This window comes from Cyprinus carpio, chromosome A10 (assembly GCF_018340385.1).
Source record: "Cyprinus carpio isolate SPL01 chromosome A10, ASM1834038v1, whole genome shotgun sequence".
Lineage (NCBI taxonomy): Eukaryota > Metazoa > Chordata > Actinopteri > Cypriniformes > Cyprinidae > Cyprinus > Cyprinus carpio.
In genome coordinates this window covers 9,078,003-9,103,947 of record NC_056581.1, presented here as the reverse complement: position 1 = coordinate 9,103,947, position 25,945 = coordinate 9,078,003, and the positions used below count along the sequence as shown (strand labels likewise).

Genomic DNA, 25,945 nt, shown 5'->3' with positions numbered 1-25,945 from the left:
ATTGGCTTTAGGTCATCGCCAGGGCCGTCCTTAAGGGGGTGCAACTGGTGCAGTCACACCAGGCCCCGTGCTTGAGGGGACCCCATGGCGAACGGACCGAGGGGGACCCCCCTCCCCCGGAACGTGATCGTGAACGGACCGAGGGGAACCCCTCATGTTCCCAGGGTTAACGTTATGTTAAGTTTGGAGAAAAGATGTGTGGTATTTATAAACAAATCATGCATGTATTACATGAACCCATATGGGTCTGCAGATGCAGTCTTCCTGGCATATACCTGTACTCATAGAACAGGATACCTCAAATTTTGCTCTGGAGGGCCAATGCCCCACAGAGTTTAGCTCCAACCCTAATCAAACACAGCTCATCAAGGACTTCAGGATCTCTAGAAAACCACAGGTAAGTGAGTTTGATCAGGGTTTATGCTAAACCCCGCTATAGAGCGATAATGTAAAGAATGAGGCTGGTACCCATTCAGCCGACTGCCAGACGGAGCCCCCTCCCGAATAATAACAATGAACTGTTTCTTCTATAGTTACTGCCTCTTTTTCACCTGTATAATTAGTCATGCCCTTCTCTAAATACTTTGCAAAGTATTGCCATTTTCACTTCCTTACTGAGCGGTCTGCCTGTTTTATTGCCTTCCTTTTTTGACCATTGTGCCTGCCTTGTTGATTAAGTTTCTGGATTTAAACTTCCTGCATTTGGATTCTTCCTTTGCCTCCATATTGAATTCCTCACAGATAAAGTGAATGGTTTTCATTGTGATTATACAGTATAAATATAATTATTCCTTTAATGCTAATAAACTTATAGACATGGGGAAAAAACAACTCTGCATGTCAAACTGTTTATTCACACTTTGCCTTCCACTTTGTTAGGGAAAAATGTATGAGGTTCCATTTCAGCTGGATGCTGTCAGTAGACAGAAGGGCAACTCACTAGATTCTGAAACACAAATATAGCATAAGTAGTACTTTTTACATGACTAAGAGATGTGGGATTGGAGTGGCATGTCATTCTCCAAACCTAAACAAATGCAAAATAGACTACAAAAACATCAGTTCGAACAGTGCTCGTTCACGTTACCAAAAGCAGCTACTATTGTTCTCAACCAATGTGTTTGTTATACAAAGAGTGTAATTTTGGTAGAGTATATGAAAAAAAAATAACTTCTCATAATAAACTGCAGTGAATCAGTACAAGAATAATTATTTTTCAGCAATACTCAACAAAAGTACCCTAAGTGGTGCATTTAAAAAAAAAAAAAACTCAAAAGCAGAAGTTCAGAGCAGTGCAGACCACGTGAAGCAGCAACATCTAACAATTTCACACTTAACTCCAGACTGAATATGTCTTATTACGGAAATATGAACATTCTTGGGACACATGGGATGGGTGAAGATGAAGAGGAGATGACTATCTATGCTAATGCAGATGCTCATGATGCAAGGACAGAAAAAGAGAACTCGGACACCAAAAGACACCAAACACCTCGACACACAGGTACTCAGACTCATTTCTTTATAACAACTAGCACACACATTTTAGTCATTTTAGTGTTAGCAAACATTTATCTTCATATCGGTCATCTTTAGGAAGCTTCAGAGCAGCTGCAGTGTGTTTGGTGCTGCTGTGTGTTCTTCTGATGACTGCAGTCATAGTGCTATGTGTCCACATCCATACAAAGAACACAAACCAGACACTAACCAGGAGTACCAACCTCACAGAAGAGAGAGACCAGCTACTAACCACAATCAATGCTCTTAAAGACCAATTAGCAATCAATAACCAAAACTTTACAGCTGAAAAGAACGAATTATTATCCAAAAATGAGAATTTAATGAAACAAATTGAACAGTTAAATAAAGAGAACAATGACCTGCGGAAACGTCTTGGTGAAATGGGTATTCACGACCACAACTATACAAACATTCAACATTAACAACATGTCATATACTGTAAAATCTTGGGTACAAACTGTTATAAACAAGTTGTGTAGTGTGGAAGAGAATGAAGTGTTAAAAGTTTAACTATTTTTGTTTACAGATCAGTCCTGTCTTTACTATTTTTCTTCTGAGAGGAAGAGCTGGACTGAAAGCAGAAAATACTGTAGAGAGACAGGAGCAGATCTGATCATCATAAACAACAGAGAGGAACAAGTGAGTGAAAGATATTGTGTGTGTTTGCTTCAGATGGATAAACATGTGCTGTATATTTAAAGTCAGCTGAATTTTGTCCTTATATGAATTTCATCTTTTTAGGAATTTGTTAGGAAATGGTCTGTTAATGGTGTTGGTTAATAACAGAGTCTGGATTGGTCTGACTGACAGTGATGTGGAGGGCAGATGGAAATGGGTTGATGGCAGCACACTGACCTCTGGGTGAGAGATCAATGGATTGAACTGATCATTGTTTAATAAATGATTTTCACAGTCAGTGTGTTTGTATGATGTTCTGAGTCAGTATTGTTTATCTTTTGTTGTATGTTCTGGATGCCTGCTGAGCCCAATGGATCTAGAAGAGAGAACTGTGCTCTAACAATTGCAGCAAAATGGGCTGATCATCCATGTACAGAGGAATTTAACTGGATTTGTGAGAAGAGAAGAATGTAAGCCACTGAACAGGGGCTTCGCTAGTGAAACTTACGTGATCTAGGACCTTTGTACAAATCTATCCCTCATCACATTAAATCCAATATGGCACCTAACCTGACCAAGGTCTATAAGCATGTTTTATTTGATTTGACTTTTACTGGACCACTTTCTTTTCCATTATTATATGTTAAGTACTTGTGAAACTGTATTTTTATGAGACACATAACTTTGTCATCTTCCCCTAAAGCAGCATCAGTTATCAATGATTTTTATTTTATTTTTATTTTTATTATATACAGTATGCTCTACAGGTGATTAGTGAATATAAAAATCCAACAAATGAGCAACATTTGCTCAGTATGGCAGTGTTTAAATTACTATTTGAAATATACATATGAAAGGGAGTTCAAATGTCAGATACTGTACAATCCAGTTTTGAGCTGCTTTGTTGTTCTGTTACCTGCAGCCAAACTTTGTTTCTTTAGTCATGGTCACCAACATGAAAACTGCAAATGCTTCAAAGTGATTTTAACCATAACACAATCATCTCATATTAACTAGTCATCATGTTTGCTTTTGTGAAATCTTTACTCAACCTGCATTAAACTATAGTGCAATGTCTTGAAAAACCTGGATATATAAGGAAGCCTGATTATGTAGTGTGTAATAAGTGTATTTCTAGACCTGGGAAAGTCATATAAATTAATAAATTATAAAAAAAATACCATGAGCATTTGTATAATGAGTATAGATTTTTCTAGTTATTCCAAGCTCTAAAATATTTACTGAGTAGAAATTGTGGGTAAAATTATTTAGGCTATTGCTTATCTGGCAATGACTAAACAAATGACTAAAAAAATCAGATTCATCGGATAACCCAAAAAAAAAAAGTAAATTATCATTTAGCTTCAATTTTATTCTTGCTCTGCTTAATCAGACTCTCTGCTCTGCTTAAATTTTCATTCTAAAATTTAAACTGACATTTTTCAGTTTAGTTCTGTTTCTAATTTGGATATTTGATTATTCCGGTATTCTCTTACTCTTCGGTTATTTGTTCATCAGTTTTGTATAGTCTCATACTGGCTGGTCGGGATCTCAAGGTCACAAAATCACTAGTCTGATTATCATTAGAGGTTGCAGTGTACAAATAAGTTTATGATACAGATCAAGCTATATAATCTAATAAAGTGTTTGTATGTCACCTCACTTATCCTTATGCTAATTCTAAGGCAGTTGTGGTCTAATGATTAGAGTGTCAGACATGCAACCCAAAGAATCAGATTGCAGAGACACAAACTAAACAAAGCAACATTCAGTGTTTTAATGTCTGACTATAAAAGGTATCTGAGGTTATTTCTGAGGTATCTGAGGTTATTTCTGAGAGTGTGAGCAGGACTGAGCTTCAGGACATGGACAGAGAGATGGTGGAGATGATGCTGGATATCTGTGACAGTATGAGAGATCATGACTTCAAGACCAAGACAAACACACACCAGCTGCTTCAGAGTACAGCTATTCACTTTCACTTCAATGATAAAATGAATAAATAGGTAAAAATATCACCGTTTGCACATGTTCGGTCATTTCACATGTCTGTGGTGTTCAGGGAGTGTTTGTGTGAGGAACAGAAACTGTAGAGCAGCTGCAGTGTGTTTGGTGCTGCTGTGTGTTCATATCCATACAAAAAACACAAACTACACAACTGAACTGTGGAAATGTCTTCATGAAATGGGTAATCATGAACGATACAAATATACTACCTTTTAGCATTAAAAACAAAATATATACAGTAATCATATGAATAAAGTGATAATAGTTGAACTGGTTGTGTTTGTAGATGAATGGATTTACTATCAATCCAATCTTTCTTCTGAATGGAAGAGCTGGACTGAGAGCAGGCAAGACTGTTTGAAGAGAGGATCAGATCTGATCATCATAAACCACAAAAAAGAAGAAATGAGTGAAAGAGAAAGATTGTAAATGCTTGTACATATACATATGTATATACTTGATATAATCTTAATATGTTGTCACAAACCATTCAAGAAGATGCTTGTCACTAGTGGAAAAGTTTCATAAATGCAAATCATGATTACCCCCCCTACAAAGGCACAACACAGAAACTAAACCAATACTAGAACTGAGGAAAATGGCATGAGAATTGCCTTATTGAATTTAGTCCATTTCTCAGTATGCATTCTGATGCAATCTTGTGTCCATGTGGGCATGTTCTACATCATCATCAACCGCCAAAGTTCAATTTCAGTTCTCAAGAATGCAAGTACAGAATGCATACAATTACAAAGATGCATTCTTAATTCTGAGGATGCATTGAATACAGACTTGAAGGAATTTAACAAAGTAAATGTTTTAATAGGTTTTGACATTTGATGTTGTATTAATCATTTGAGCAATAAGATCACGGGACATATCTCAGAATGATCCTATGTACTCGTCCTTTCAAGTTTTCTCCTTCAAGGTAGCCTGCATTCTTGGAGTTTAGCCGAACCTGTATTAGCTGTATACAGTAATATATGAAATATACAAATAAAGTTCAAATATTACTTTCAAGCTGGAGTTGGTGTGTTTTCTGTTAGTTGCTCTGCTGTGCTATGCTTTGATTTGTGTTTGATGAAGAGAGAACAGTTTCAAATCAAGATCATCTCTAACATGACAAAGACACCAGATTATGTAACAGACATTCTGTTTTCAGAAAGATCTTTACAATAAAGATCTTTCAACATCTTTGCTGCAGAACTTGTATTCAACTCCCATTGCGCTAGAGTTTTTCAGTGTGGACATCAATGTTAACTAAACTTCACAGAGGTGGAGGTTAGAGAAATCATGGAAAAGTTTTTATACATGAGCTAAACCTTGAAGAAATATAAAAATTGACTTATCAAACAGCGCTAGGAGGAGTGAAGTATCTGCGCAGGTCTTAATGTCAGTAACTTTCTCTCTATTCTCAATTTTCGTCCTTGAAAGTGAAAACTTGAAGATATTCAATAATTCACATCACTGTTTTCAAGCAGCTCCAAGCGTTCAGGCTAGTTGAGGTTTGAATGATGAGTACTGTATTTAACGGTGATCAACACAACACACACATTAACGAGTCTTGCTGTTGTGTTGCGTCCACATTTTAATTTTTAACCACTCAGGGTGTGATGACATGCTGCATTCATGTTCTTCTGGGATATTTTTTTTATTTAATTTTTTTTTGGTCAGAGTAAAATGTGAGATGATCACAGATGTAAACCTGGGATAACCTTCTTATTTGAACATTAGAGATAACATTAAAGCGGTGCTTAGCTTCTCTGGAGCTGGGTTTCATATTCCTGAATAAACAGAGCTGCTAACCCCTCTTCTAAATTACACGTGTGAAACATTCCTTTACCTGGGGTTAAAAATGGAATTTAGAGAGACAATAACACGGTTAAGCCAGTGTGAAATGTCCTATTAAATGTGTAACTGTAAGAATGATTCATTTGGATTCATTGGGGTTATTATTATGATAATTCATAAAATTTCATTGATATAGCATTTTAAGAGAAGTTGTGTGTGTGTATGTGTTTTCAGATGTTTTAGTGTTTTTTTGTGTGTGTGTGTGTGTGTGTGTGTGTGTGTGTGTGTGTGTGTGTGTGTGTGTGTGTGTGTTAATGTATATAATAAATATATTAAATCAGGAAACTGAGAAAACCTGCCTATGAGGTATCATTCTCTTATTTGAAAGTGCAATGATTCTGATTAAATGTAAAAAGAAATTTCTCAAATAAGAACATAATAATAATAATAATAATAATAATAATAATAATAATAATTATTATTATTATTATTATTATTATTATTATTATTATTATTATTATTATTATTATTATTATTATTGTTGTGATTATCAGTTTAACCATTATCATGCACCCCTACTCACAGGTATTTTATGCTATCATTAAAAAGGCAAAAAAAGATGACATATTTTTACATAAATTCAAACACTGCCAAAAGTGTCAAGTATCTTCATAATTAAAAATACAAGTTTTTTTTTTTTTTTTTTTTTTTTTAAGTGGACAGCATGCAATAAATAGTTTATTTGTTTTATTTGAAATAATAATATTATTATAAACAATAATAACTGTAATTAATGTAAAAAATAACTACTACTAATAAGAATACTATTTTTACAATTAATATAAACATATTATGTAACATTACAATAATCTCTGTAAATTTACATTTATATTTTGTAGAAATAGAGCAATATGGCACATAAACACACCCGTCAAGCTGTTTAGAGAGATACTGTTTTTTTGTTTTCTGATGGGGTTTGGAGAGAGCCCCTTAGCTGAATGGACTTCAGTGTCACATCAACAGACGAAAACCTCAGACAGACTGTAGCAAGCTGGAATGCTAGAAGGTTCCCATGGAAACTGTGGAGCATGGAATATTTCTTGGGAAGTCTCAGAACATTTCATATTCCGGTTCTTGGCGGATTGAAAAGACCTTTGATCCTCCATAATGGTCTGATGTAGCGTGCGCTCTAGAATATAGTCAAGAATTATAAAATATAGTTGTGTCGCTGCCGTTAAATAAGTCAGTTGTACACACTGCAACACAGCAAGTATGTTCTCAACACAAAAGTCCCTAAAAGGGTGTTCGCCAAAAATGTGTGCATCACTTCACACATAGTGAAAAGCAGGGATACAGTGAATCGTTTATGCTAGCAAAATGTCAAACATTAACTCCTGCGTGGGATACAACAGGAACCTAAATCCCTGAAGCAATACCTAGTGCAAACCGATCCTGACTGAGACAGAATGACATGTAGGTGCTGAAACATGCATCTGTGTTGACCAATGAGAAGTTCCAGTGCCAGCTGTTATTAAGGCCAGAATATGTACATTGAGGATGTATGCAGCCTCAGGACCAGGATGTTGGATTGCTCAGGTCAGAGAGTGCCATTCCACATTGCTTTGCACTGGAGTCGACAAGCAGATTATTAGGTTTAGTGGTTGTCAAGCCCAAGAGTTCAACCTTGAAATGTCAACAAGCACAATGGTAGTAGAGTTTCCCGCAAGCAAAAAGACACGATTAAATATGCAGTCTTAGCTCTGAATCTATACTAGGTTTTAAATAATGTGTGTGCCTCAGCATAGCTTAAAAAAATCAGATCACCCAAATAAATGAATCAATCAGCAAATGAGTGATGAAGAGATTTTCTGCAGTTTTGCCATCTTGCTTTTAAATTTAATTTAATCCCAGGCGAGATTATTAAATTCAATGTGCATTTGTTCATCACCAAAGCCCCTTTTGGCAAGGATTTTATTTTTCAAAAAGTGTTTGTCAAAGATCTCTCTGTCAGGAAAGAGATTTGATTCATTTTTCCATGCAACCGTGAGTCAGCCCGTCATCCTCATATCCTCTGGTTAAAGCGTGGATTGTGAAGGGTTTATGCAATCCAGTCTGCTTTGGATAGTGATAGATAGTGATGACAAGCACACACACAACTCAGACAAATAAGCATGTAATGATGCACATCATCCAAACTCACACATTTAGTCTGTCACATTTATAGACATATTTTAAAGAAGAAAAAAAAGACTTAATGCTACAGCATGCAATGACACTGTAGAGCAGAACTGGTCAAATTGGGTTTCCTTGACCTCTGATGGCCAAAAGGGGGTGCTAGTGGGTTCGCAATTATTGTTATTATTATTTTTACAAAATGTTTTTAAGATATCATTTTAACTAAATTGTAATTTTAACAATTTAAATGTTAAAAACTCAAACATTATTAACACATTTACTGAATTTTGTAATTTTATTGCATTATAATAATAAAAATATAGTTATTTATTATTCCTGCAATATTATTAAATTCATATTATGTATAATTTATTATTATCATTATTAATATTGTGATATTATTTTATAAATGTTATACATTTAAATATGTTAAAAACATTAACACGTTTGTAGAATTTTTAAATATAACATCTTCAAAATAAAAAATAATAAATATATACATATGTAATAATATGATCAAATTCAATGTATATTTGAATAAAATTATATACACACTACAGTTCAAAACTTTTTGATCAACACGATTTAAAAAAAAAAAAGACTCTTCTGCTCACCAAGCCTGTGTTTATTTGATGCAAAATACAGAAAAACATTAATATAGTGAAATATTTTTTACCATTTTAAATAACTGTTTTCTATTTGAATACGTTTAAAATGCTATTTATTCCTGTGTTGGCAAAGCCGACATTTTCAGCATCATTAATACAGTGTCACATGATCCTTCAGAAATCATTATAATATTTCTTCTGTTGTTATTATTATTATTATAGCTATTATCATGAAGTTGTGATAATATTATCAAATTCAAATTATGTATATAATAAAAATTATAATAACAATAATAATAATAATAATAATAATTACTTTAAATGGGTTTTTATACATGAAAATATATAGTTTTTATGTCCTGTTTTAGAAAACTATGTGCTTCCAACTTTTTGGGACAACAGCTTGAAGCATTTTTTTGTGTTCCATCATTACAACATGGATTTTCTGTTTGAGTGTCTAGGTACTTTTGGCCGCATAATTAAGTTCCGCAATTTCATTGCTCTCTCTCCCCTTATGCATATCCACATACAAATACAGATCCAGTCATGCATAACAGCAGACTCTGGAATATCTATGCTGTATTTCAGAGCAGTAGGGAATTGTTCACGAATGGAGCAGGGCCAGTGAGTTCAGTGTGGAGCCAGAGAGAGAGTGCTGGAGGCTTATCAGATGGGATCGGCCTAAACAAGGAGAGCAGTGTTCTCGACGTCATTGGAATCACAAAACGAGCTTTCCCCCAAAATAGCCTGATGCGTCCGAGCACTTGACTCTGAGGCCTTAAAAAACAGACAGCCGAAAACAGGAAAGAGAGAGAATAGGACAGTGCACGGGACAGTCCAACGAGTCAAATGCCCAGAAATATCATTTTCTCTTACTCGCTCTGTCTTTAGCCTTTTTCATTTTCCCCCTCAGATCTCAGATGTCTCCTACCATCCACCTCCCTCTTTTCGACAATTCCATGCAGTAATAACCATAATTTCCAAACTGTTTTGACAGACACGGCCCTGTTCGCTATAATAGTTCTTTCCTTTTATGTTTTTTTTTTTTTTTTGGGGGGGGGGGGATTATTCACAAATCCTCTTTTGAGTGCACAAAATCAGCAGATTTCTGACTTTACCTCTCATGACACTCACAATTTTCTTCCCCCGCTCTGTCTTTCAGTACAGACCTCAAGTGAGTTGGCATTTATGAAAAGTATATATATATGTTCCCAGACAGCATATAATCCAGTGCTATTACAGCTGAACTGTACTGCAACAAATGCCAGAGGTGGCAGGACTAATTTACAACAACAAACCGATGAGAAAGTCTGCTACTTTTGAAGATGAGTGTTTGAAGGAAGCTGTTCTATTGTCTGTGATCTCAGGAAACTTCTTTTTTTTTTTCTTTTTTTTTTTGCTCTCTACAACCATTTGGACTCAAAAAATGTGTTCTGACAGAAAGACTGGAAATCAAAATGAGTAATTAGTGGAGTTGCAGTTTTTAACTCCACCATCAAATCTGCCTTTGCACACCTTGCACTTTGTCAGTTAAAAGCCAAAATAGTGTCTGACATGCCCAGTGTCACCGAAACGGTCTTGACATTTCCATTACCTGATCCCTGTTCCATACGCATCTCCTTAATCTTCTCTCTAAATCTCTTGTTTGGCTCCTAGAAGGGTGCTTTATCAGATCAGATCATATACTGTTGCAGTTATTTGTAATGTCATTGCTCTGTAAATCTTGTTTTTCCAGTCATTTGATCAATCTGGGAAGTGTAATGTTCTAAAACATGGATTACAAGAACTTTCATGCAAACAAGAAGATTAAGGTTTAAGAAAAAACAAGTGATATCTAAACAAATTCTGTGTGGAAAAGTTGAGACATTGTTTCAAATCCGTCACAGGCATCATCAAAAACAGTTTGATAAGTCGAATGAATTTACCACACAGACATTCATCCGGGGGATCATTTTGCTAATCTGTTTTCTGCCTCATCTCTGAGTAGGCATATGTCCAGTTATAGGATTTATGCCAAAATGTATCCTAAACTGACCTCCTTTCAGCCAACTCTGTTTAAAAGCGCATTACAGTGACTCAATCATTTCCTCTTCTTTACACAAAGAAATATATTTAAAAAAGTATTAATAAAATGTAAAATAATGTGAACTATCATAAGGTGAAGACCCCTGTCATATCACTCATGGCACAAATTAATTATGGCTAATTTTTTAATTGTGCATTTCTACAGTCGCATTGGTAACTGAAAACTTTTGTGGAATGCGGCATCCACACTACTAGGTGTCAGTATAAGTTAAAGACAACAGCCATTTCAGCTAGCTCAAACAAGGGTGTCAGCTTGCCCCATACAATGGCTGAAATTTGGCAGAAATTGTAAGAGTACTTTGCTAGTATACTGTGTATTAAAATGTAGAAGCCATTGTTTGTTTGTTTTTTTTGTTTTTGTTTTTGTGCGGTTTCAAAATTTATTTTTTAGGAATGGCTGTTTTCCAATAGGAAAATCCTAGCGAAACTGTGGCCCAAAATGCTAAATCTCTTCCAGGTTACTTTTTTACAATTGTTTAGTTTCTATGTCTCTCCATTACATCACATTAGAGTAGAATAATAGAAAACATCTCCTTTCTCATTAATCTTTTTGCAGAGTATAAATCCACTTTGCTTTGTGGATGTAACCACAAAAAAAAAAAAAAAAAAAAACATGTGCCAGTATTGCATTAGGTAAACTGCTTGAGATCTGAGTTTTTTTAGCTGTAAACTTTTGTGGAATGAGACACCACCAACCTTGATACTGTTCAAGTGTTCAACAGTTCATCTGATGCAAGAAAACAATCATCTATAATCAGAGCATATATAATTTCCAAAACATTTATTCTTAATATTTAACATGCATGAATGACACTACAAAGACATCCTCAGCTTTGTTTTCTTTGTTTGCATATGCATTAAGACCACTTCAAAGTCATGTGACAGCACAAGATGTCACTTTAATCAAATCAATGCTTTTATAATTCAATATCACTGCATGTATCTGTTATTTATCAACATTAATTATCAACATTTGCAGTATCCTTTAAACTAGCACTGCAAAGATATTAACCATATTTTATAACAGTTAGACAACAGAATAACTCTGTTGCTTAAAATTCAACTGAGCATTAAGTAAATTATATTTAGAACTAATTCAATATTTATGGATTACATCTCTTAATCATATTCTTGTAGATAACTACAATATAAATTAGTGCTTTGAAAGTCAAATTTGCATTCACAACTGAATATCCATACATTACAGGGATAAAAATTATTTTTAATAGCTCTACAATTAATAAAAACCTGATCAAGATTTACTGAGAATTTAGCTACATATCAAATTTTGAGTATTTCAGGAATAGCTTTTCCAAACATGCTGCTACAACCCAAAAAAATTGGCCACCTTCAAAACCAAGCAGTCTTGTTGCGGTCACTGATAACAACAGAACATAGGGCTCAAAGTATGAGGCAAACTAAGGTGATGAAAGTCTGTATCATTCTCACTGACACTCTGACAGTAATAATCCAAAAATGCCTCTCTTTTTTGCCTGCCATAGCGAGCAAAGTATTATAACGGCCTGGAGAGAGGATTGGCTGTACTGACATAACAATGACATATTCACATAAAAGCCTACCTCTTGAACCAGAATGTTACATTAAATTGACTAAGCCTGAAGCGGTTTGGCTTGGCTCAAAGATATTTCAGTCACAAAATCATCTGTCTTTGCATGCAGGAGTTACTAACTCTACAGTACACAAACGGTTTATTCAGCCCCAGCATCAACACACATACAGTGTTCAGTGGGAAGCTGCAAAAACACTGTTTCAAGTTCATCTCAATAAACTCCAAACACTCTGGATGAAGAGTTCACTTTAAAAGTAGCACTATTTTCAGCAGGGGGTGGATGAGGATACTGGAAACAAAATTCTGCTTAGCTGTGCAAACCCAAAATCAAAAGACAACTCCAAAGCTGCAAAAAATGGGAAAAATTGCTCCGGCAAGAATATATTGGCTAATGATAGTTTAGCAGTATGTTTAGTCCTTTTAATACAAAGGCCTTGGGAATTTGTCTTGATGTCTCTCTTTAGACTGCTGGGACATCATGGAGTTTTGCCTTGTAAACAGAGCCAGGCAGGCTGGCCAGAAACCCTGCTGATGTACTAGAAACTCTGGAAGTCAAACTCTAGGCTGGCAAAGGACAGAGCCACTCAAATTACTCCCATCCTATACTGAGGAAACATTAGCAATGACATGCTGTGACTTGGAAAAATGTTAAATAAAGAAAAAGGGAAAGAAAAAGAGATCTGAATGCTTTAAAACTTGGTGATATTTGTACTGCTTCAGACAGGTAAGAACCTGGTCCCATCATAACAACGCTGACCCCATCTGGGACCATCCCAAATGAGAATATAATGGAGCTCTTGACTGAACAGCTCCCTGGCACCCATAACTTCCCATCTCCTCCATGAGAGCTCCTCTGATCTTCTGCCTTACCGCTCTTCTGCTCCCAGACTCCCTTATCTATCTGAGCTGCCTTTTCAGATTTTAAGAAGACAAATTACAGCTCTCTGATGTTAGAAACTACCTGGAAGTCTCACTTAGTCCCTTTCAAAACTAAAGCTTTGGAACAAGCTGCAATCAAAGAAATGAAATCTAGTTGGCCTGTATCAAAATCAAGTTATAAACATTTCACAAATCCAATAAAAACCACTCTCCTTGCCATAACCCAGGGGTGTTTAATCCTGCTCCTGTAGGGCCAATGTCCTGCAGAGTTTAGCTCTAAGCTGTCAAACACACCTGCCTAATTTCTAGCATTAAGACATTGATTAAATGGTTCAGGATTGTTTAATAAGGATTGGAGTTAAAATTTGCTGGATACTGGCACACCAGAAGCAGGATTGGACACTGCTTCCAAAACCATATGACTCTTTACTAGTACTTCTGGATTCATTTGCTCTCTGGTGTATATCCTATATACCAAGTCATTTGGAAAGACTTAAAAAATTCTTTAACCTACACACTTACCACTGGGATTCATTGGGCTTAGTGTTTGGTCCTTTTTTCTTTTCTCAGTTTTCATTAGGTCATTTTGAATATTCATCCAGTATGGCTTCCCCCACATTCCATTCTTCTGTCCCCACATCTGCAATCTCAGAAAGGTTCTCTGCATGCCTCTTTGATAGATAAAACTAGATGGCAACCGATTACCTAAAGTGTGATCTTAATGACTGAGCTCCACTTCCACATGAAATCGCTCTCTATCTTCATTGATCCAGCTCTACTGAATGGATCTCAAAATGACAACTAAACTACTGCAACTCTCTTTTTAACAACCATTTAAATGTGCACCTGAAAAGGTGATCCTGGACTTGTTTTTAACATCTAGAAATTCTCTGACCTTACTTTGACTACTTTCTTGATGTGCAAGAACTCAATTCAACACACTGTTCCTGGCTTACACTTTATACAATTACATAGCATGACTGGCTGCATAACTCCCGAAACATTGCTGAGCAAACTGGCAAGTGGCATCTGAATATCAGCAGTTCCATTCGGATTGGCTTCATGCAAATTCTAGAATTAAAAGCACAAAGGTGTTTTTGAGTCTACCTGGAAGCAAAGTCAAGCTGAGACAATGGTTGTGTTTGAGGAAGAATCAAAACATGCCAGGTTATTAACATAAAAGATTCCGAGTTTTGTTTGAGGCACTTCACTAGCAAGTTAACTAGATTCAAAAGCAGAAGACGATAAGAAGTTCAATGCATTTTAAATAACGATGGGTTCCTACTTGACTTTAAAGGCCCAGTTTAGTATTCATCTTGCATATTTAGCCTTAGTAATTGTCACTCATGATTTGTGTATTCTATTGCAATTGGCTTTCGTTGACAGCATCTGTTCAGAGCATAAATAGATAAGTAGAAAGTTTAGGTGAGATGCTCAGATTTGCTAAATGCCTGAATTTGCCATTATAACGCTGTCATACAATGACCTGGAAGTGCCAATCTCAAGATCCTTCAGCCAACAACAAGCCTTACAGTGCTCTGAACCCAAAGGACATGTTTCTTCCCTACTCCTGTCCTTCAGTACTGTGTCCTCTCTACTCCTCTCACTAAAAAGGCTACTTACAGATGGGAAGTGAGGAGACAAGTGGGGTAGAAAGAGAAAAATGGAGAAAGAGCGAGAAAGAGAGGGTGGGGATAGCAAGAGAAAAGCATGATAATGTGAGTATGGCTGCACAATTATGAAAGCAGCCATAATTGTGTATTATGTTCCTCAATACTGCAAATATTGCTTTTGATGAATATAATTTACATATATAACATGCATCTCATAAGGACCCAATTAATTTAAACAGCTATTTTGTATATAGTCACAGTCTGAATTTACCTAAATGGAATGCTGTAAAGTGACATTTTTCAAGATTGCTTAATCATAATGTTGATTATAGAAGAGATGCTAATCACAGAAACAGTTGTTCATTAGAGAGACAGGAAAAGAGGATGAACTGTGCAGACAGAGAGAGAAAGATGGAAATGATGGAAAAGAAAGGTGGAAAGGAGAGAGTGTGAATGTTTTTTTTACTTGCCTTGCTTCTGGGAAGTTATGTGTGGCGATGCGTGTCAGCTGCCTTCACACTGCACCTTTTCTCTGTTGTGCAGGAGAATGATACAAAAGCACATCTCACTGTAATGACTCTGATGGAAAGTGAATGAACTGGTTTATAGCCGAAACAGCTCTGTCTGAACAAGCCACATGAAGCAACTCCCTAGGAAAGTTTTGAAAATGAGATGTGGAACACTAAGAAAATTCCAAACTACATGTACCTCTCAATGTGGTTTTAGCCAGTTGCTGGTGGCAGATATCTGAGGTCTTAGTTTCACTTCAGTGACTTAAGGAAGTTGTGATAAACCTCTGTTGGTAGTCACAGCTACCAGAGCTCACGCAAAGTCCCTGGTTCACATTTCTGATTCACCCAAGCAACGGTGCGTCAGTTGTCTCACAATGTGCGTCACACATAATAGTCTGTATTTTGAATGTAATTAAATGATAAAGCCAGTCGCAGATAAAACATAGCTTCACAGGGATTTGTTAGAAATGAAAAAAGGTTGTTATTGTACAACTGTGAATCTAATGTTATCTGAAATTGGGAGGTATGGTGTTACAATGTGAACCTGACCTGAATTTAACAAGCAGTTCCAATCTGGATCAAATTGCACTTCTGTCTATTCAATGACTTGCAAATTGTCTGCCAGTGGTTTGGGTTTTTGGCAAAACCCTAATTAGATCTGGTTTTTTACGTTTCAAATGCTGAATGAATAGAATTATGATTATCTCTTACCAACAATTTCATCATACTCTCTTCTGCCATTGTTCTGATCATACATAGTCCAGATTTGCCTTTTGATGTGCATCTTCATCAAAGAGTCTGACTCATGCAACTCCTGCTGACTTGAACATCATGATCACACCTGGATAACGTCTAGAACAAAGTTTCTCTATTTAAAGACCTTCAGCTGGCAGTAATTCTTTATCATGTAGCATTAGTTGTTTTTTTGAAAAACATCTTTAAGTAAGGAAAAAAGCTATTAGAATTTAATTCAAATTCCCAAAATTCAAAAGAATCTAGTGGCCATTACTGTCATTAATGCTTGTTTCTTCCTCCGCTGTTCTGGTCTCTAGCTGACGCAATCACACAATCCATGTAGAATAATTTTTCATTCATCTTTGCACCATTTTTTTCTTCAAAACAAAATCTTTGAAGAAGAGAATATCTTCTGAAGAGCTTCAAAGTAGGACTGGCTTGATTTAAGAGCAAAAGGCACAATCAATTTCAAAATGTGAACCCATTATCCATTGTGTGTTTGAGTGTGTATGAGTGGGCATATGTATGTGCCTCTTTATTTTCTGTGTTTTGGGGCTACTCAGCTTAAAAAAAAAAAAGTGTTTTGGGGATAATAAGATTAAGAAAGTAATAATTTTTATGAAATTTATAATTTTTATTTTTATTAAATTTAAATTGAAAATGTTTTAAAGTGGGGAGGGGTGATATTTTAATTACCATATTGAAAATACAGCTTCACATTATAAATTGCAATGTTTCTTAGCAACCATAAACAACCAATATTTGCAAAATGCTGCAACATGTCAAAACTAAACCGCCTCCATTATGATCAGAAAACCTTCCTATACTTGAAGTGCTTCATCTGTGACAATTTACAGAATAGATTATAGTTTTCTGCTTAATGATAAATTAAATCACACATAAAGCTCATTTGGGTCACAAAAGTTGCTTGAGGGCTGCTTTCAGTTAAAACAACAACAACAATAAACAATTGTCCAGCTTGTTCCCTAAGAAGATGTAATTGGTTCTTTTGATTTTTGTGAGGGGAAAAAAAATGTATTCAGTGGATGTTTGCATAAAAACTCTCTCCTCCACCTCCTACATCCTTTGCAGATCCTACACTCCACTTCTGAAGAGTGTTCTGAAGATAAATCATGCATAACATGAAGAAGAAGATCAACATGGGTAAGATGAAGATGGTTAGTCCAACTCCTGCTGGCTCAAATGTCAAGATTTACGCCCTTTTCAAAGTCTGGATTGAAGGATCACAATTCAAAGAGAATCCACTGGCTATTAGAAACCAGAGTGAAGAGAACTGCATTCTTCTGATACATAGAAATAAAAAAGTATACTGTATAAAGACTGGTGAGTAAATATTTAAAAAAGAGCTATTTCGAATTATTAGGATGCACAGGCTACATTGTTTTAAACAACAAAAACTGACAACATTACATACCAAGGTTTGATTCTTAGGGAATTTATGAACTGATAAAATGTAATGTACGTCTATAATGCAACTCATTTTTCTTTGGATAAAAGCATCTGACAACTGCATGAATGTAAATGTTTTATATACTGAATAATGATTGTTGGTTTTTTTGTTTTTTTGAAGTGATGGAGGAGATTTTTTTTTTTGATGTTTTTTTATTATTTTGTGCCTGATATATCCACCCTTTCCTCTCTTTTATTTTATTTTAGAAGTGTAAGGTATAAACAGCTAAAAAAGAAATTAGTAATTGTGGACAAGGTCAAATGAAATGAACTTGAATCAAATTTGAAGCACCCTGATTCATCCCCAATCTAATACACAATGTGATCTCAATCCAACAGAATGCAGAACCTCACCATCACCAGACACAGAACTGTTACATTATCAGAAACACACATGTGCATGCACACACATGCTAGCTCACTTACAAACACATAGTACTCACATGCGTGCAATCCCTAGGACATGTCATATCATATGTAAATCAAAAAACGGTTCACTAGGGCAAACTGTTTTTTAGGACAGGCACGTGCCACACAAAGGCTTTCAAAGGCTTTCTTGTTTTCCGCTCTGAATTTTAACACTAATCACATCCGGTTTTGGGGCCTTTGGCCTGAAATAGCCAGAAAGCACTTAGCAACACACCTCGATGACTCACTCACAAGTAATTAGCAACTGTGATTAAGTTAGCAGCGTAAGAGCTAGTTTCCATGCGGAAAACAAGGTGGAGTGTACTAGCGCTCTGGGCTGGTTTCACTGCCAAGACATTAGGAATCATTTGCACATTTGAAACATCAAGATTCTTTTATTTCTGTTTTTTGTTGTTGCTTTGTTTTCAACAAAAACATCTGCAGTCATATTTGACTTTAGGCCTGGGTTTTGTGTGCTCTGTAGTAAAGCAGTATAGTGTGTAATTTCTGAGTCACTGCTGCGTAAACGAAAAATGAAAAAAAAAAAAAATCAAATCAGGTGTCCCGAACAGACCTCTCTACCTGTCCCTACTGTACCTGTCACTGGTTGAACAACCCCCAACCACCCCCCCGCCACTTCCATCCCCATTCATCAAAACAATTCAGAACACCCTAGCAAAATAGTTTTTACCATTTATTTATTTATACATAACAGCTAATATTAGCTCTTTGTAAATTTATTTCTGTTTGTAAACAGTGCTAATATTCTCTGGGACAAGTTCTACTGTTGAAGTGTAGCTGGCAAGCATTGAATATGACAACAAAACTCTTTCAGCACAAATGAGGCCTGTTGAATACAGTCAGCCCTTGAACCTCAATAAGACACACTGTGAAAATTCATGTATATTTGTGATCAAATAATAGATGCACCTATAATAAAAGGGATGTAAAATATAAGAAAAGGGAAAAGATTAGAAAAATTAAAGAGAACACTCAAATACACTTGATTCTAATAGCAGACAGTACAAAGCAAATGTGCAAATTAGCTTGCACTAATAGCGATTAATTACTGCACATTGCCATTTCTGGTTATGTAAGTGCAGTCATATTATAGACACCTGATAAACCCATCTCATGCCCTCTTTGTTTAATCCATCTCTACAGGTGTGGGAGTATGTGCAGCGTTTCAGTGAGTCATTACCACTCATTCTTCGGTTAATGCTGATCTGACAGCAGCTGAGTGTGCCAAGATGAATGCCCATCAAAGAAGACTCTCAGTGGAGGTCCCACTTCCTCTCTCTCTCTGTTATGACAGCGAGGATGCCTCAAATTCTCCAGCGACAGATCTGTTGGAACGGCTTGACATTGGTTCACACCCCCACAGTCCTGCGCTCAGGTGCGGCCCATCGAGACGAGTTGAGTCACGGATCAGTTTCGTTGGGTATTAGCCATGTTGCTGTCTCAAAGGGGGGTGGCGAAGTCACCAGGCTTACACACTCATCTCCAGCGAGGGATTTGTATGACACCGGATTTACGTGCGGTACATTTGTTAAATTTATGGGTCTGAAGACAAACACTTTCATTGTTTTTGGGTTCTCTAGAGAACTCCAGCTGTCTCTAAGTAAGGAAATTAGTCATTACTCATTAGTCACGGATTGGCTCTCACAACATGCTGCTGAAAAAGACTGTTTGCAGATGAATATGGAGCTTGCTTGTGTTGCTCTTTGGGATTTTGGATGTTTACTGAGACAGCCATGCCAAACACTTATCCAGAAGACAAGTATTATTACCACTTGGGACTGAGATAGAGAAGCTTATTATCATGTGCTGGTATATTTACACATTCATGACTATTGCAAACACACCAGGGGCTTGTGGTGGGTTTGGGTTATTTTAGTCCCATATAAATACATATTTTAGGTTAATTTGATGAAAACAGTTTTCAGGTTAAAGGGCAGGGTATGTGTATTTTATTATAATATATAATATAACTATATTTTATGTTCACCAAGATTTAAGTTGTTTGATCAAAATACAGTACATTTGTAAAATATTCTTACAATTTAAAATAATTGTTTTCTATTTTAATATATTTTAAAATGTAATTAATTCCTGTGATGGCTAAGCTGATTTTCAGCACCATTACTCCAGTCTTCAGTGTCACATGATTCTTCAGAAATTATTCTAATATGCTGATTTGATGGTCAAGAAATATTTTTTTTAATGATCTTTATTCAACAGAACAGCATTTATTTGATTTAGAAATCCTTTAAAAAAAAAAAAACTGTCTAATTAAAATATCTATTTAAAAAAAAAACACTTCTTTGGCAGCATCATCCATTATGGAGAATGCAATCCCATAATGCATTGCAATCTCAGAGGAAAAATAAATCCAGATGATAGACAATGTGAGTGAAATGTTGGTCATAAATATAATTTATTCAGTACTGAGTTGTATTATAATAAGAATAATTTAGAAAACAGACAAAAGTTTCTGTTCTATGTATTTTTAGCTTATTAGAATATTACATTGCCCTGCTTTGCTATTTTAAATTTGCATTTATAATTATTCATTTTAGCGTGTTTTTATCAAAAGCATGAGGAACATGACAAGCAATTTGTCATATAAGGGAACAATACTAGAAGTACTGCAATGTCAAGTTTTTGGAACAAGAGCAGTACAGAAGCTCTAGCTGAAGTAAAAATGCAGAAATCAATTGTGAGTCAAGTCTCCCCTGTGCTTTGTGTGCAGAGCTCTGTTTGTATGACGCACTATGTAGAGCGTTTCAAAACAGTCACTTGCTTTTGATTTCTTTCAGTATGTTGCCTTAGTAGGCAGCCACATGGCAGTGTGCAGCTCTCTAGGTTTTAAACTGCACACATCTTAGTGGATCTTTCTTTGTTGCTCTTTCTCTCTTTTGTCCCTCACTCACGGCCGCACACAGCGTACAAATAAATGCTGCTCGGGCTACCTGTCGTTCTTGATGCTAATTGACATCTTTGTGATGGCAGGGGCCCCTGTCTGCGCGCGTCTCTGTCAGGATACGGCTAATAGCTTCTGGCACTCTGCTACAGTAAGTGGTTGTGAGATTTGATCAGGAATAAGCAGACTCAGAGCCTCGCTTTACCTCCTGGGTTTCCCTTTAGCACTGCTGCTCTAAAGGGGAGGAAAGGAATCCCAGGAATAGACGGATTCTGAGGGGACAGCATCCTGTGGAGGATCGGTAAACAATTACTTGAAGCTTGAAGGGGGTGTTGGCATATTAGTCACTGAAGAGTGCTGTGAAGTACCCAGGTATTCTTGGTTAATGTCAGAATATTACAAAATCATAGTTAACACCACTTACTCCAGCTTTAAAGGGATAGTTCATCCCAAATTCAAATTTGGTCTTGTTTTATTTACCTGCATGTCGTTCCAATCCTGTATGACTAATTTTGACCAGACATGAGTTTTATTTAAAAATAAATTAAAATTTCACATTCACACATCTAAATTCATCCACCCACCCTAATGTTGTTATCAAATCCAAATGCAAATTTTCTTTGTTTACTTAAAAATATATACAATTATATTCTTAAACAAACAAACCAAAATAATTATAATATTAAATAACAGTTTTTATTGTTTTATTTTTATTAAATCTATAATATATTGTTTAAAATAATGGCTATTATTATTATTATTATTATATAAATATAAGTATAATAATTTTATTGAATATATATATAATAATATACTTTACAAAGGAATAAACTAATGATGATAACGATAATCATATAGAAAAAAGAACAGTAGTTTGCATTATTATTATTAACAGTAGTAGTAGTAGTAGTATTAAAAATTACTTATTCGCCTTCTTTTTCTTCCTCTTCCTCTTCTTCTTATTCTTCTTCTTATTAAGCCAAGAAAAGTAATAAAAGTTTTTAGCAAAGGTAGTATGAGACCCAGTAACACAAATTCCTCCAAATTTGCAACAACAAAAACAAATGATCTCAAGGTCTTACAATATGTAAGGACATTATGCCACTGCACTTTTAAATCAATCACAAACTGTTCTACTTTAAAGCACTCACTCAGTAGATTAAGCATGTCCTCTTGTGGCTGGGAACCAATTTAAAGCCTGATTAATTACATGATAGACACTAAATCTCTGAAGCACAATCCTGGAACCTGTACGTGCCCTCAACTTTTAACCCACATGCCTTTACATTTATGCATTTAGCAGACGCTTTTATCCAAAGCAACTTACAGTGCATTCAGGCTAACATTTTTTACCTAACATTTGTTCCCTGGGAATTGAACCCACAACCTTTTGCGTTTCTAACGCAATGCTCTACCACTGAGCCAGAGAGCCTTTACAGAGCGAAGGCCTGGATGACACGATCCTTAGAAGGGCATCTTTCTCCAAGCCTCGGAGCGTGTTTATGTAAGACAGCATAGCCTGAAACATCTACAGGCCCAGTAGCAGTCATTAGATTAATGAACACTTCCCTGGAGATCCTTCATGCAAAACAAAGATGTCACAACAGGCTGTTCTTCATGACGAGATCTGTTTGTCCCCGAGCAGTGCTGCTGAAATGGTGTAAGAGCTCCTTATGCACATTTTGTTCCTCTATAATAGACAAATCATCTCTTTTCGGTTACATTGTGTCCTGAAATGACCAATGTATGCCACTGATGCAAGAAGGTTGGAGATTTTTTCTCAAGAGTAAACAGTTTGAAAGTCAGTTATTAAACAACCAGCATGATCCGAGTCACCTTGAGCACTCAGTCTGAGATGGAGGGTTAAAGGACCACCAGAAATTACAGTTTTAGAAGAAAATCAACGTTATAGGCTGAGATTAAATCAATCTCCTGTGGATAAGACTCCAACCCTCTATTCATTGTAAACAAAAGTCAAGAACGTTTTACTTGTGCACCGCAGACGTGTTCTGACTAGTGGACGTCATAGAGTGTGACGTTAACTTTCAATTACAGATAGTATGAAGGAAACAATGCTCAGACCTTCAAAGGTAGCATTACACATCTGGAGGGAGGTTCAATTTAATCTCCAAAGCAAGCTGGAAGCAACATCAGGGGTTTAATTAAGAATGAAATTTCATTTCCAAACTTCTCTTGAATGAACGAAGACAAACTCATTATTAAAAGCTGCATATAAACAAGCCAATTACACAGAGAGTGAGGTGTGAAAAACATAATAGCCTATGAAATAATGTTTTAATGCAGTTTCAATTTCATACAATTAAAATGGAATGAACATTCGCCTGTCGGACAGAAGATGAGACAATGGTTAGAGGTGTCAATATTAAACGTGGGTTTTGAGATGGCCAAGACCGAAAGAAGTCCATTTGTTTAATGAACCACGCATTAAAGCAGAGTCACGCCATGGCACCAGAGAGCCTGGAGGAAGGAAGAATGAGAAAATGAAATGCAGAAAAAGGCATGTTCGCGGACAGAGAGGGAAAAACAGAAGTTTGATTTTAGCTATCAGAATTTTGCAGGTGTTGTATGGATGAGATGTGTGCAAACTAGAGTACATGATGAAAGGTTGACGCTAGTTGTCACACTTTTTGCTCCAATGAATATCAGATTGCATTAATTATTAAAGTATATTTCATGTATAATCTTGGAAAATAAATGAGGATCCTGCACTCTTTTTCAGTCTAAATGTGACATGATTGCAAGTTATAGCAACTGAAAGAATACACTATAATCTGACATACATTAAAGTCTTTGCTAAAAACAAATGCATTTTATATAATATTTATAGAATTGTTTTTATCATTATAGTTTAAGAGGAAAAAAAAAATTTGTTGATCTTCAGGTATTGTGGGGCATGTTATCACACAGTGGAACCTGCCTGGAACAGCCTATAACATAAAACATATAACATAACATAACATAACATAACATAACATAACATAACAACATAACATAACATAACATAACATAACATAACATAACATAACATAACATAACATAACATAACATAACATATAACATAACATAACATAAGATAACATAACATAACATAACATAACATATGTTACCGAATGTGTAACATTAAAAATATAATAAAAAAATGTATATGATTATATGATCTAAGCCATTATCTGAAACAATCAAACAAAAAAGTAATTAATAATTAGAGGCTATTGTTTCTTAATAATTCATTTATAATTTGAATGATGAAAAACTGCAGTTAAAAATTGCAGGACATAACAATAATGAAATACATAATGTATCAAAAATGTGATACTAGAAATTAAGTGAGCAAAACATTCACAAATAGAAGCATTAAGACAGTATAGGTTAACATTTTAAGACAGTAGGTGTTTGAAAATAACATACAAATCTCTGCAATAGAAAAGAAGTGCTTTTGATTCAAAGCTGTTACTGAGAGTTATTGAGTAATTGACCCTTTTTGACTTTTAGATGACTGTCAAAAAGTGGCTAAATTCCCTGAATCGAGCAGCTGGGACATCTTCTCTGTGTGACAACTAGCCCCGGTCTGCCATACACTGTAGAATATGCTTTTCCTTGTGGTTACATTCAAGAGTGTCCAAGTGTTCTTGGCTACAGACAAAAGTGTGTATGAGTGTGTGCCTGTAGTCTTCTACAGTTATGGAGGTGTTTAAGAGGCTAAGCGCTGCTCTCTGATCCTCCCCAGAGCTCTGCTGTCAGCTGCTGAAGAGTCAGAGACTCTAAATGAATCCTGTCTTTACATGGCAGTTAATAAGGACTTCAGAGCCACACGACACCCCAGAGAGCAGCCTGTCCAGCTTGCTTCAGCAGCCCGCTACACCCAACCCCTGCCAACCATATCTGACTGAAGGCCAAGCCTAGTTTTAGCTGAGCTGAGTGAGGATCTGTGTAATGACAACATTAACCTGGACAAGATTTATGTTTAACTTATATCAGTTATGTATCAACATTTCCTGAATTCCCAGAAATTTCTATATGATGTCAGTGACATCAGTCATCAATGGTTTTTGTGTGTCTATGGGTCGCATTCACTAGATGATGCATTAAGCCTGCATGCAAACATTTTTTCCAAATTAATTTTCACTAACTCAATAACATGCATACTTAAATAAATAAATAAAAAAGAAATGTTAAATGTTATTGTAATTATTAATGTTAATAAAGCATTTAATGTATTTGTTTATATTATTTCAAAATAATAATTTAACATGAACTTTCCTTATTTCCTTATCCTTATATATTATCCTAATTTCCATATTATTATTATTATTATTATTATTATTATTATTATTATTATTATTATTATTATTATTATTATTATTATTATTATCATTATTATTATTATTATTATTAAATAAGACAAATTAAATAAATACATAAGTAATTACAAATTAATGAATGTGTTAAAATGTTATTATATAAGTAAATAAATCATAATAACAATTTATTATTATAATTATTTAATAAATAATAAAAACATATACAAATATGTATATGTAAAATACATATAAATATAAAAATAATTAACGATTTGTTAATAATTAACCAATTTAATCAATAATAATAATAATAATAATTATTATTATTATTATTATTATTATTATTATTATTATTATTATTAAATATTAATATATAATGTATATAAAGAATTTATAAATAACAAATACATAAATAAAAATAAGACAAATGTATTATTATTTAAAGGAACTGAATTATTATTATTATTATTATTATTATTATTATTATTATTATTATTATTATTATTATTATTTAAACAGTGAGTAGACCGCAATAAATAGTCCTCTGGCATTGGCACATACTGCTGTAGGTTTGATGGGTTTCAGTGTGCAGAGAGGCGTGATAGGCTGTGTGGGCCACTCAGTTTCTGACAGCATCACTGCATAGAGGTGCTGGAGCCCCCTAGAGACTGACCTGTCTGAGAGAAAGAGAGTTTTCTGGCCCCTCTC

General features: G+C 35.2%; 1 protein-coding gene across 1 annotated transcript; it reads left to right on the top strand.

The window, feature by feature from the left end:
• Nucleotides 1–1,063: 1,063 nt before the first annotated feature.
• Nucleotides 1,064–24,826, top strand: LOC109073630 (C-type lectin domain family 12 member B-like). The gene is made up of 6 exons (XM_042764559.1): nt 1,064–1,504; nt 1,597–1,905; nt 2,048–2,160; nt 3,957–4,101; nt 24,429–24,486; nt 24,664–24,826. The coding sequence occupies exons 1-6, from the start codon at nt 1,351–1,353 to the stop codon at nt 24,824–24,826; spliced, it is 942 nt and encodes a 313-aa protein (XP_042620493.1). The 5' UTR covers nt 1,064–1,350.
• The last annotated feature ends 1,119 nt before the right edge of the window (nt 24,827–25,945 follow it).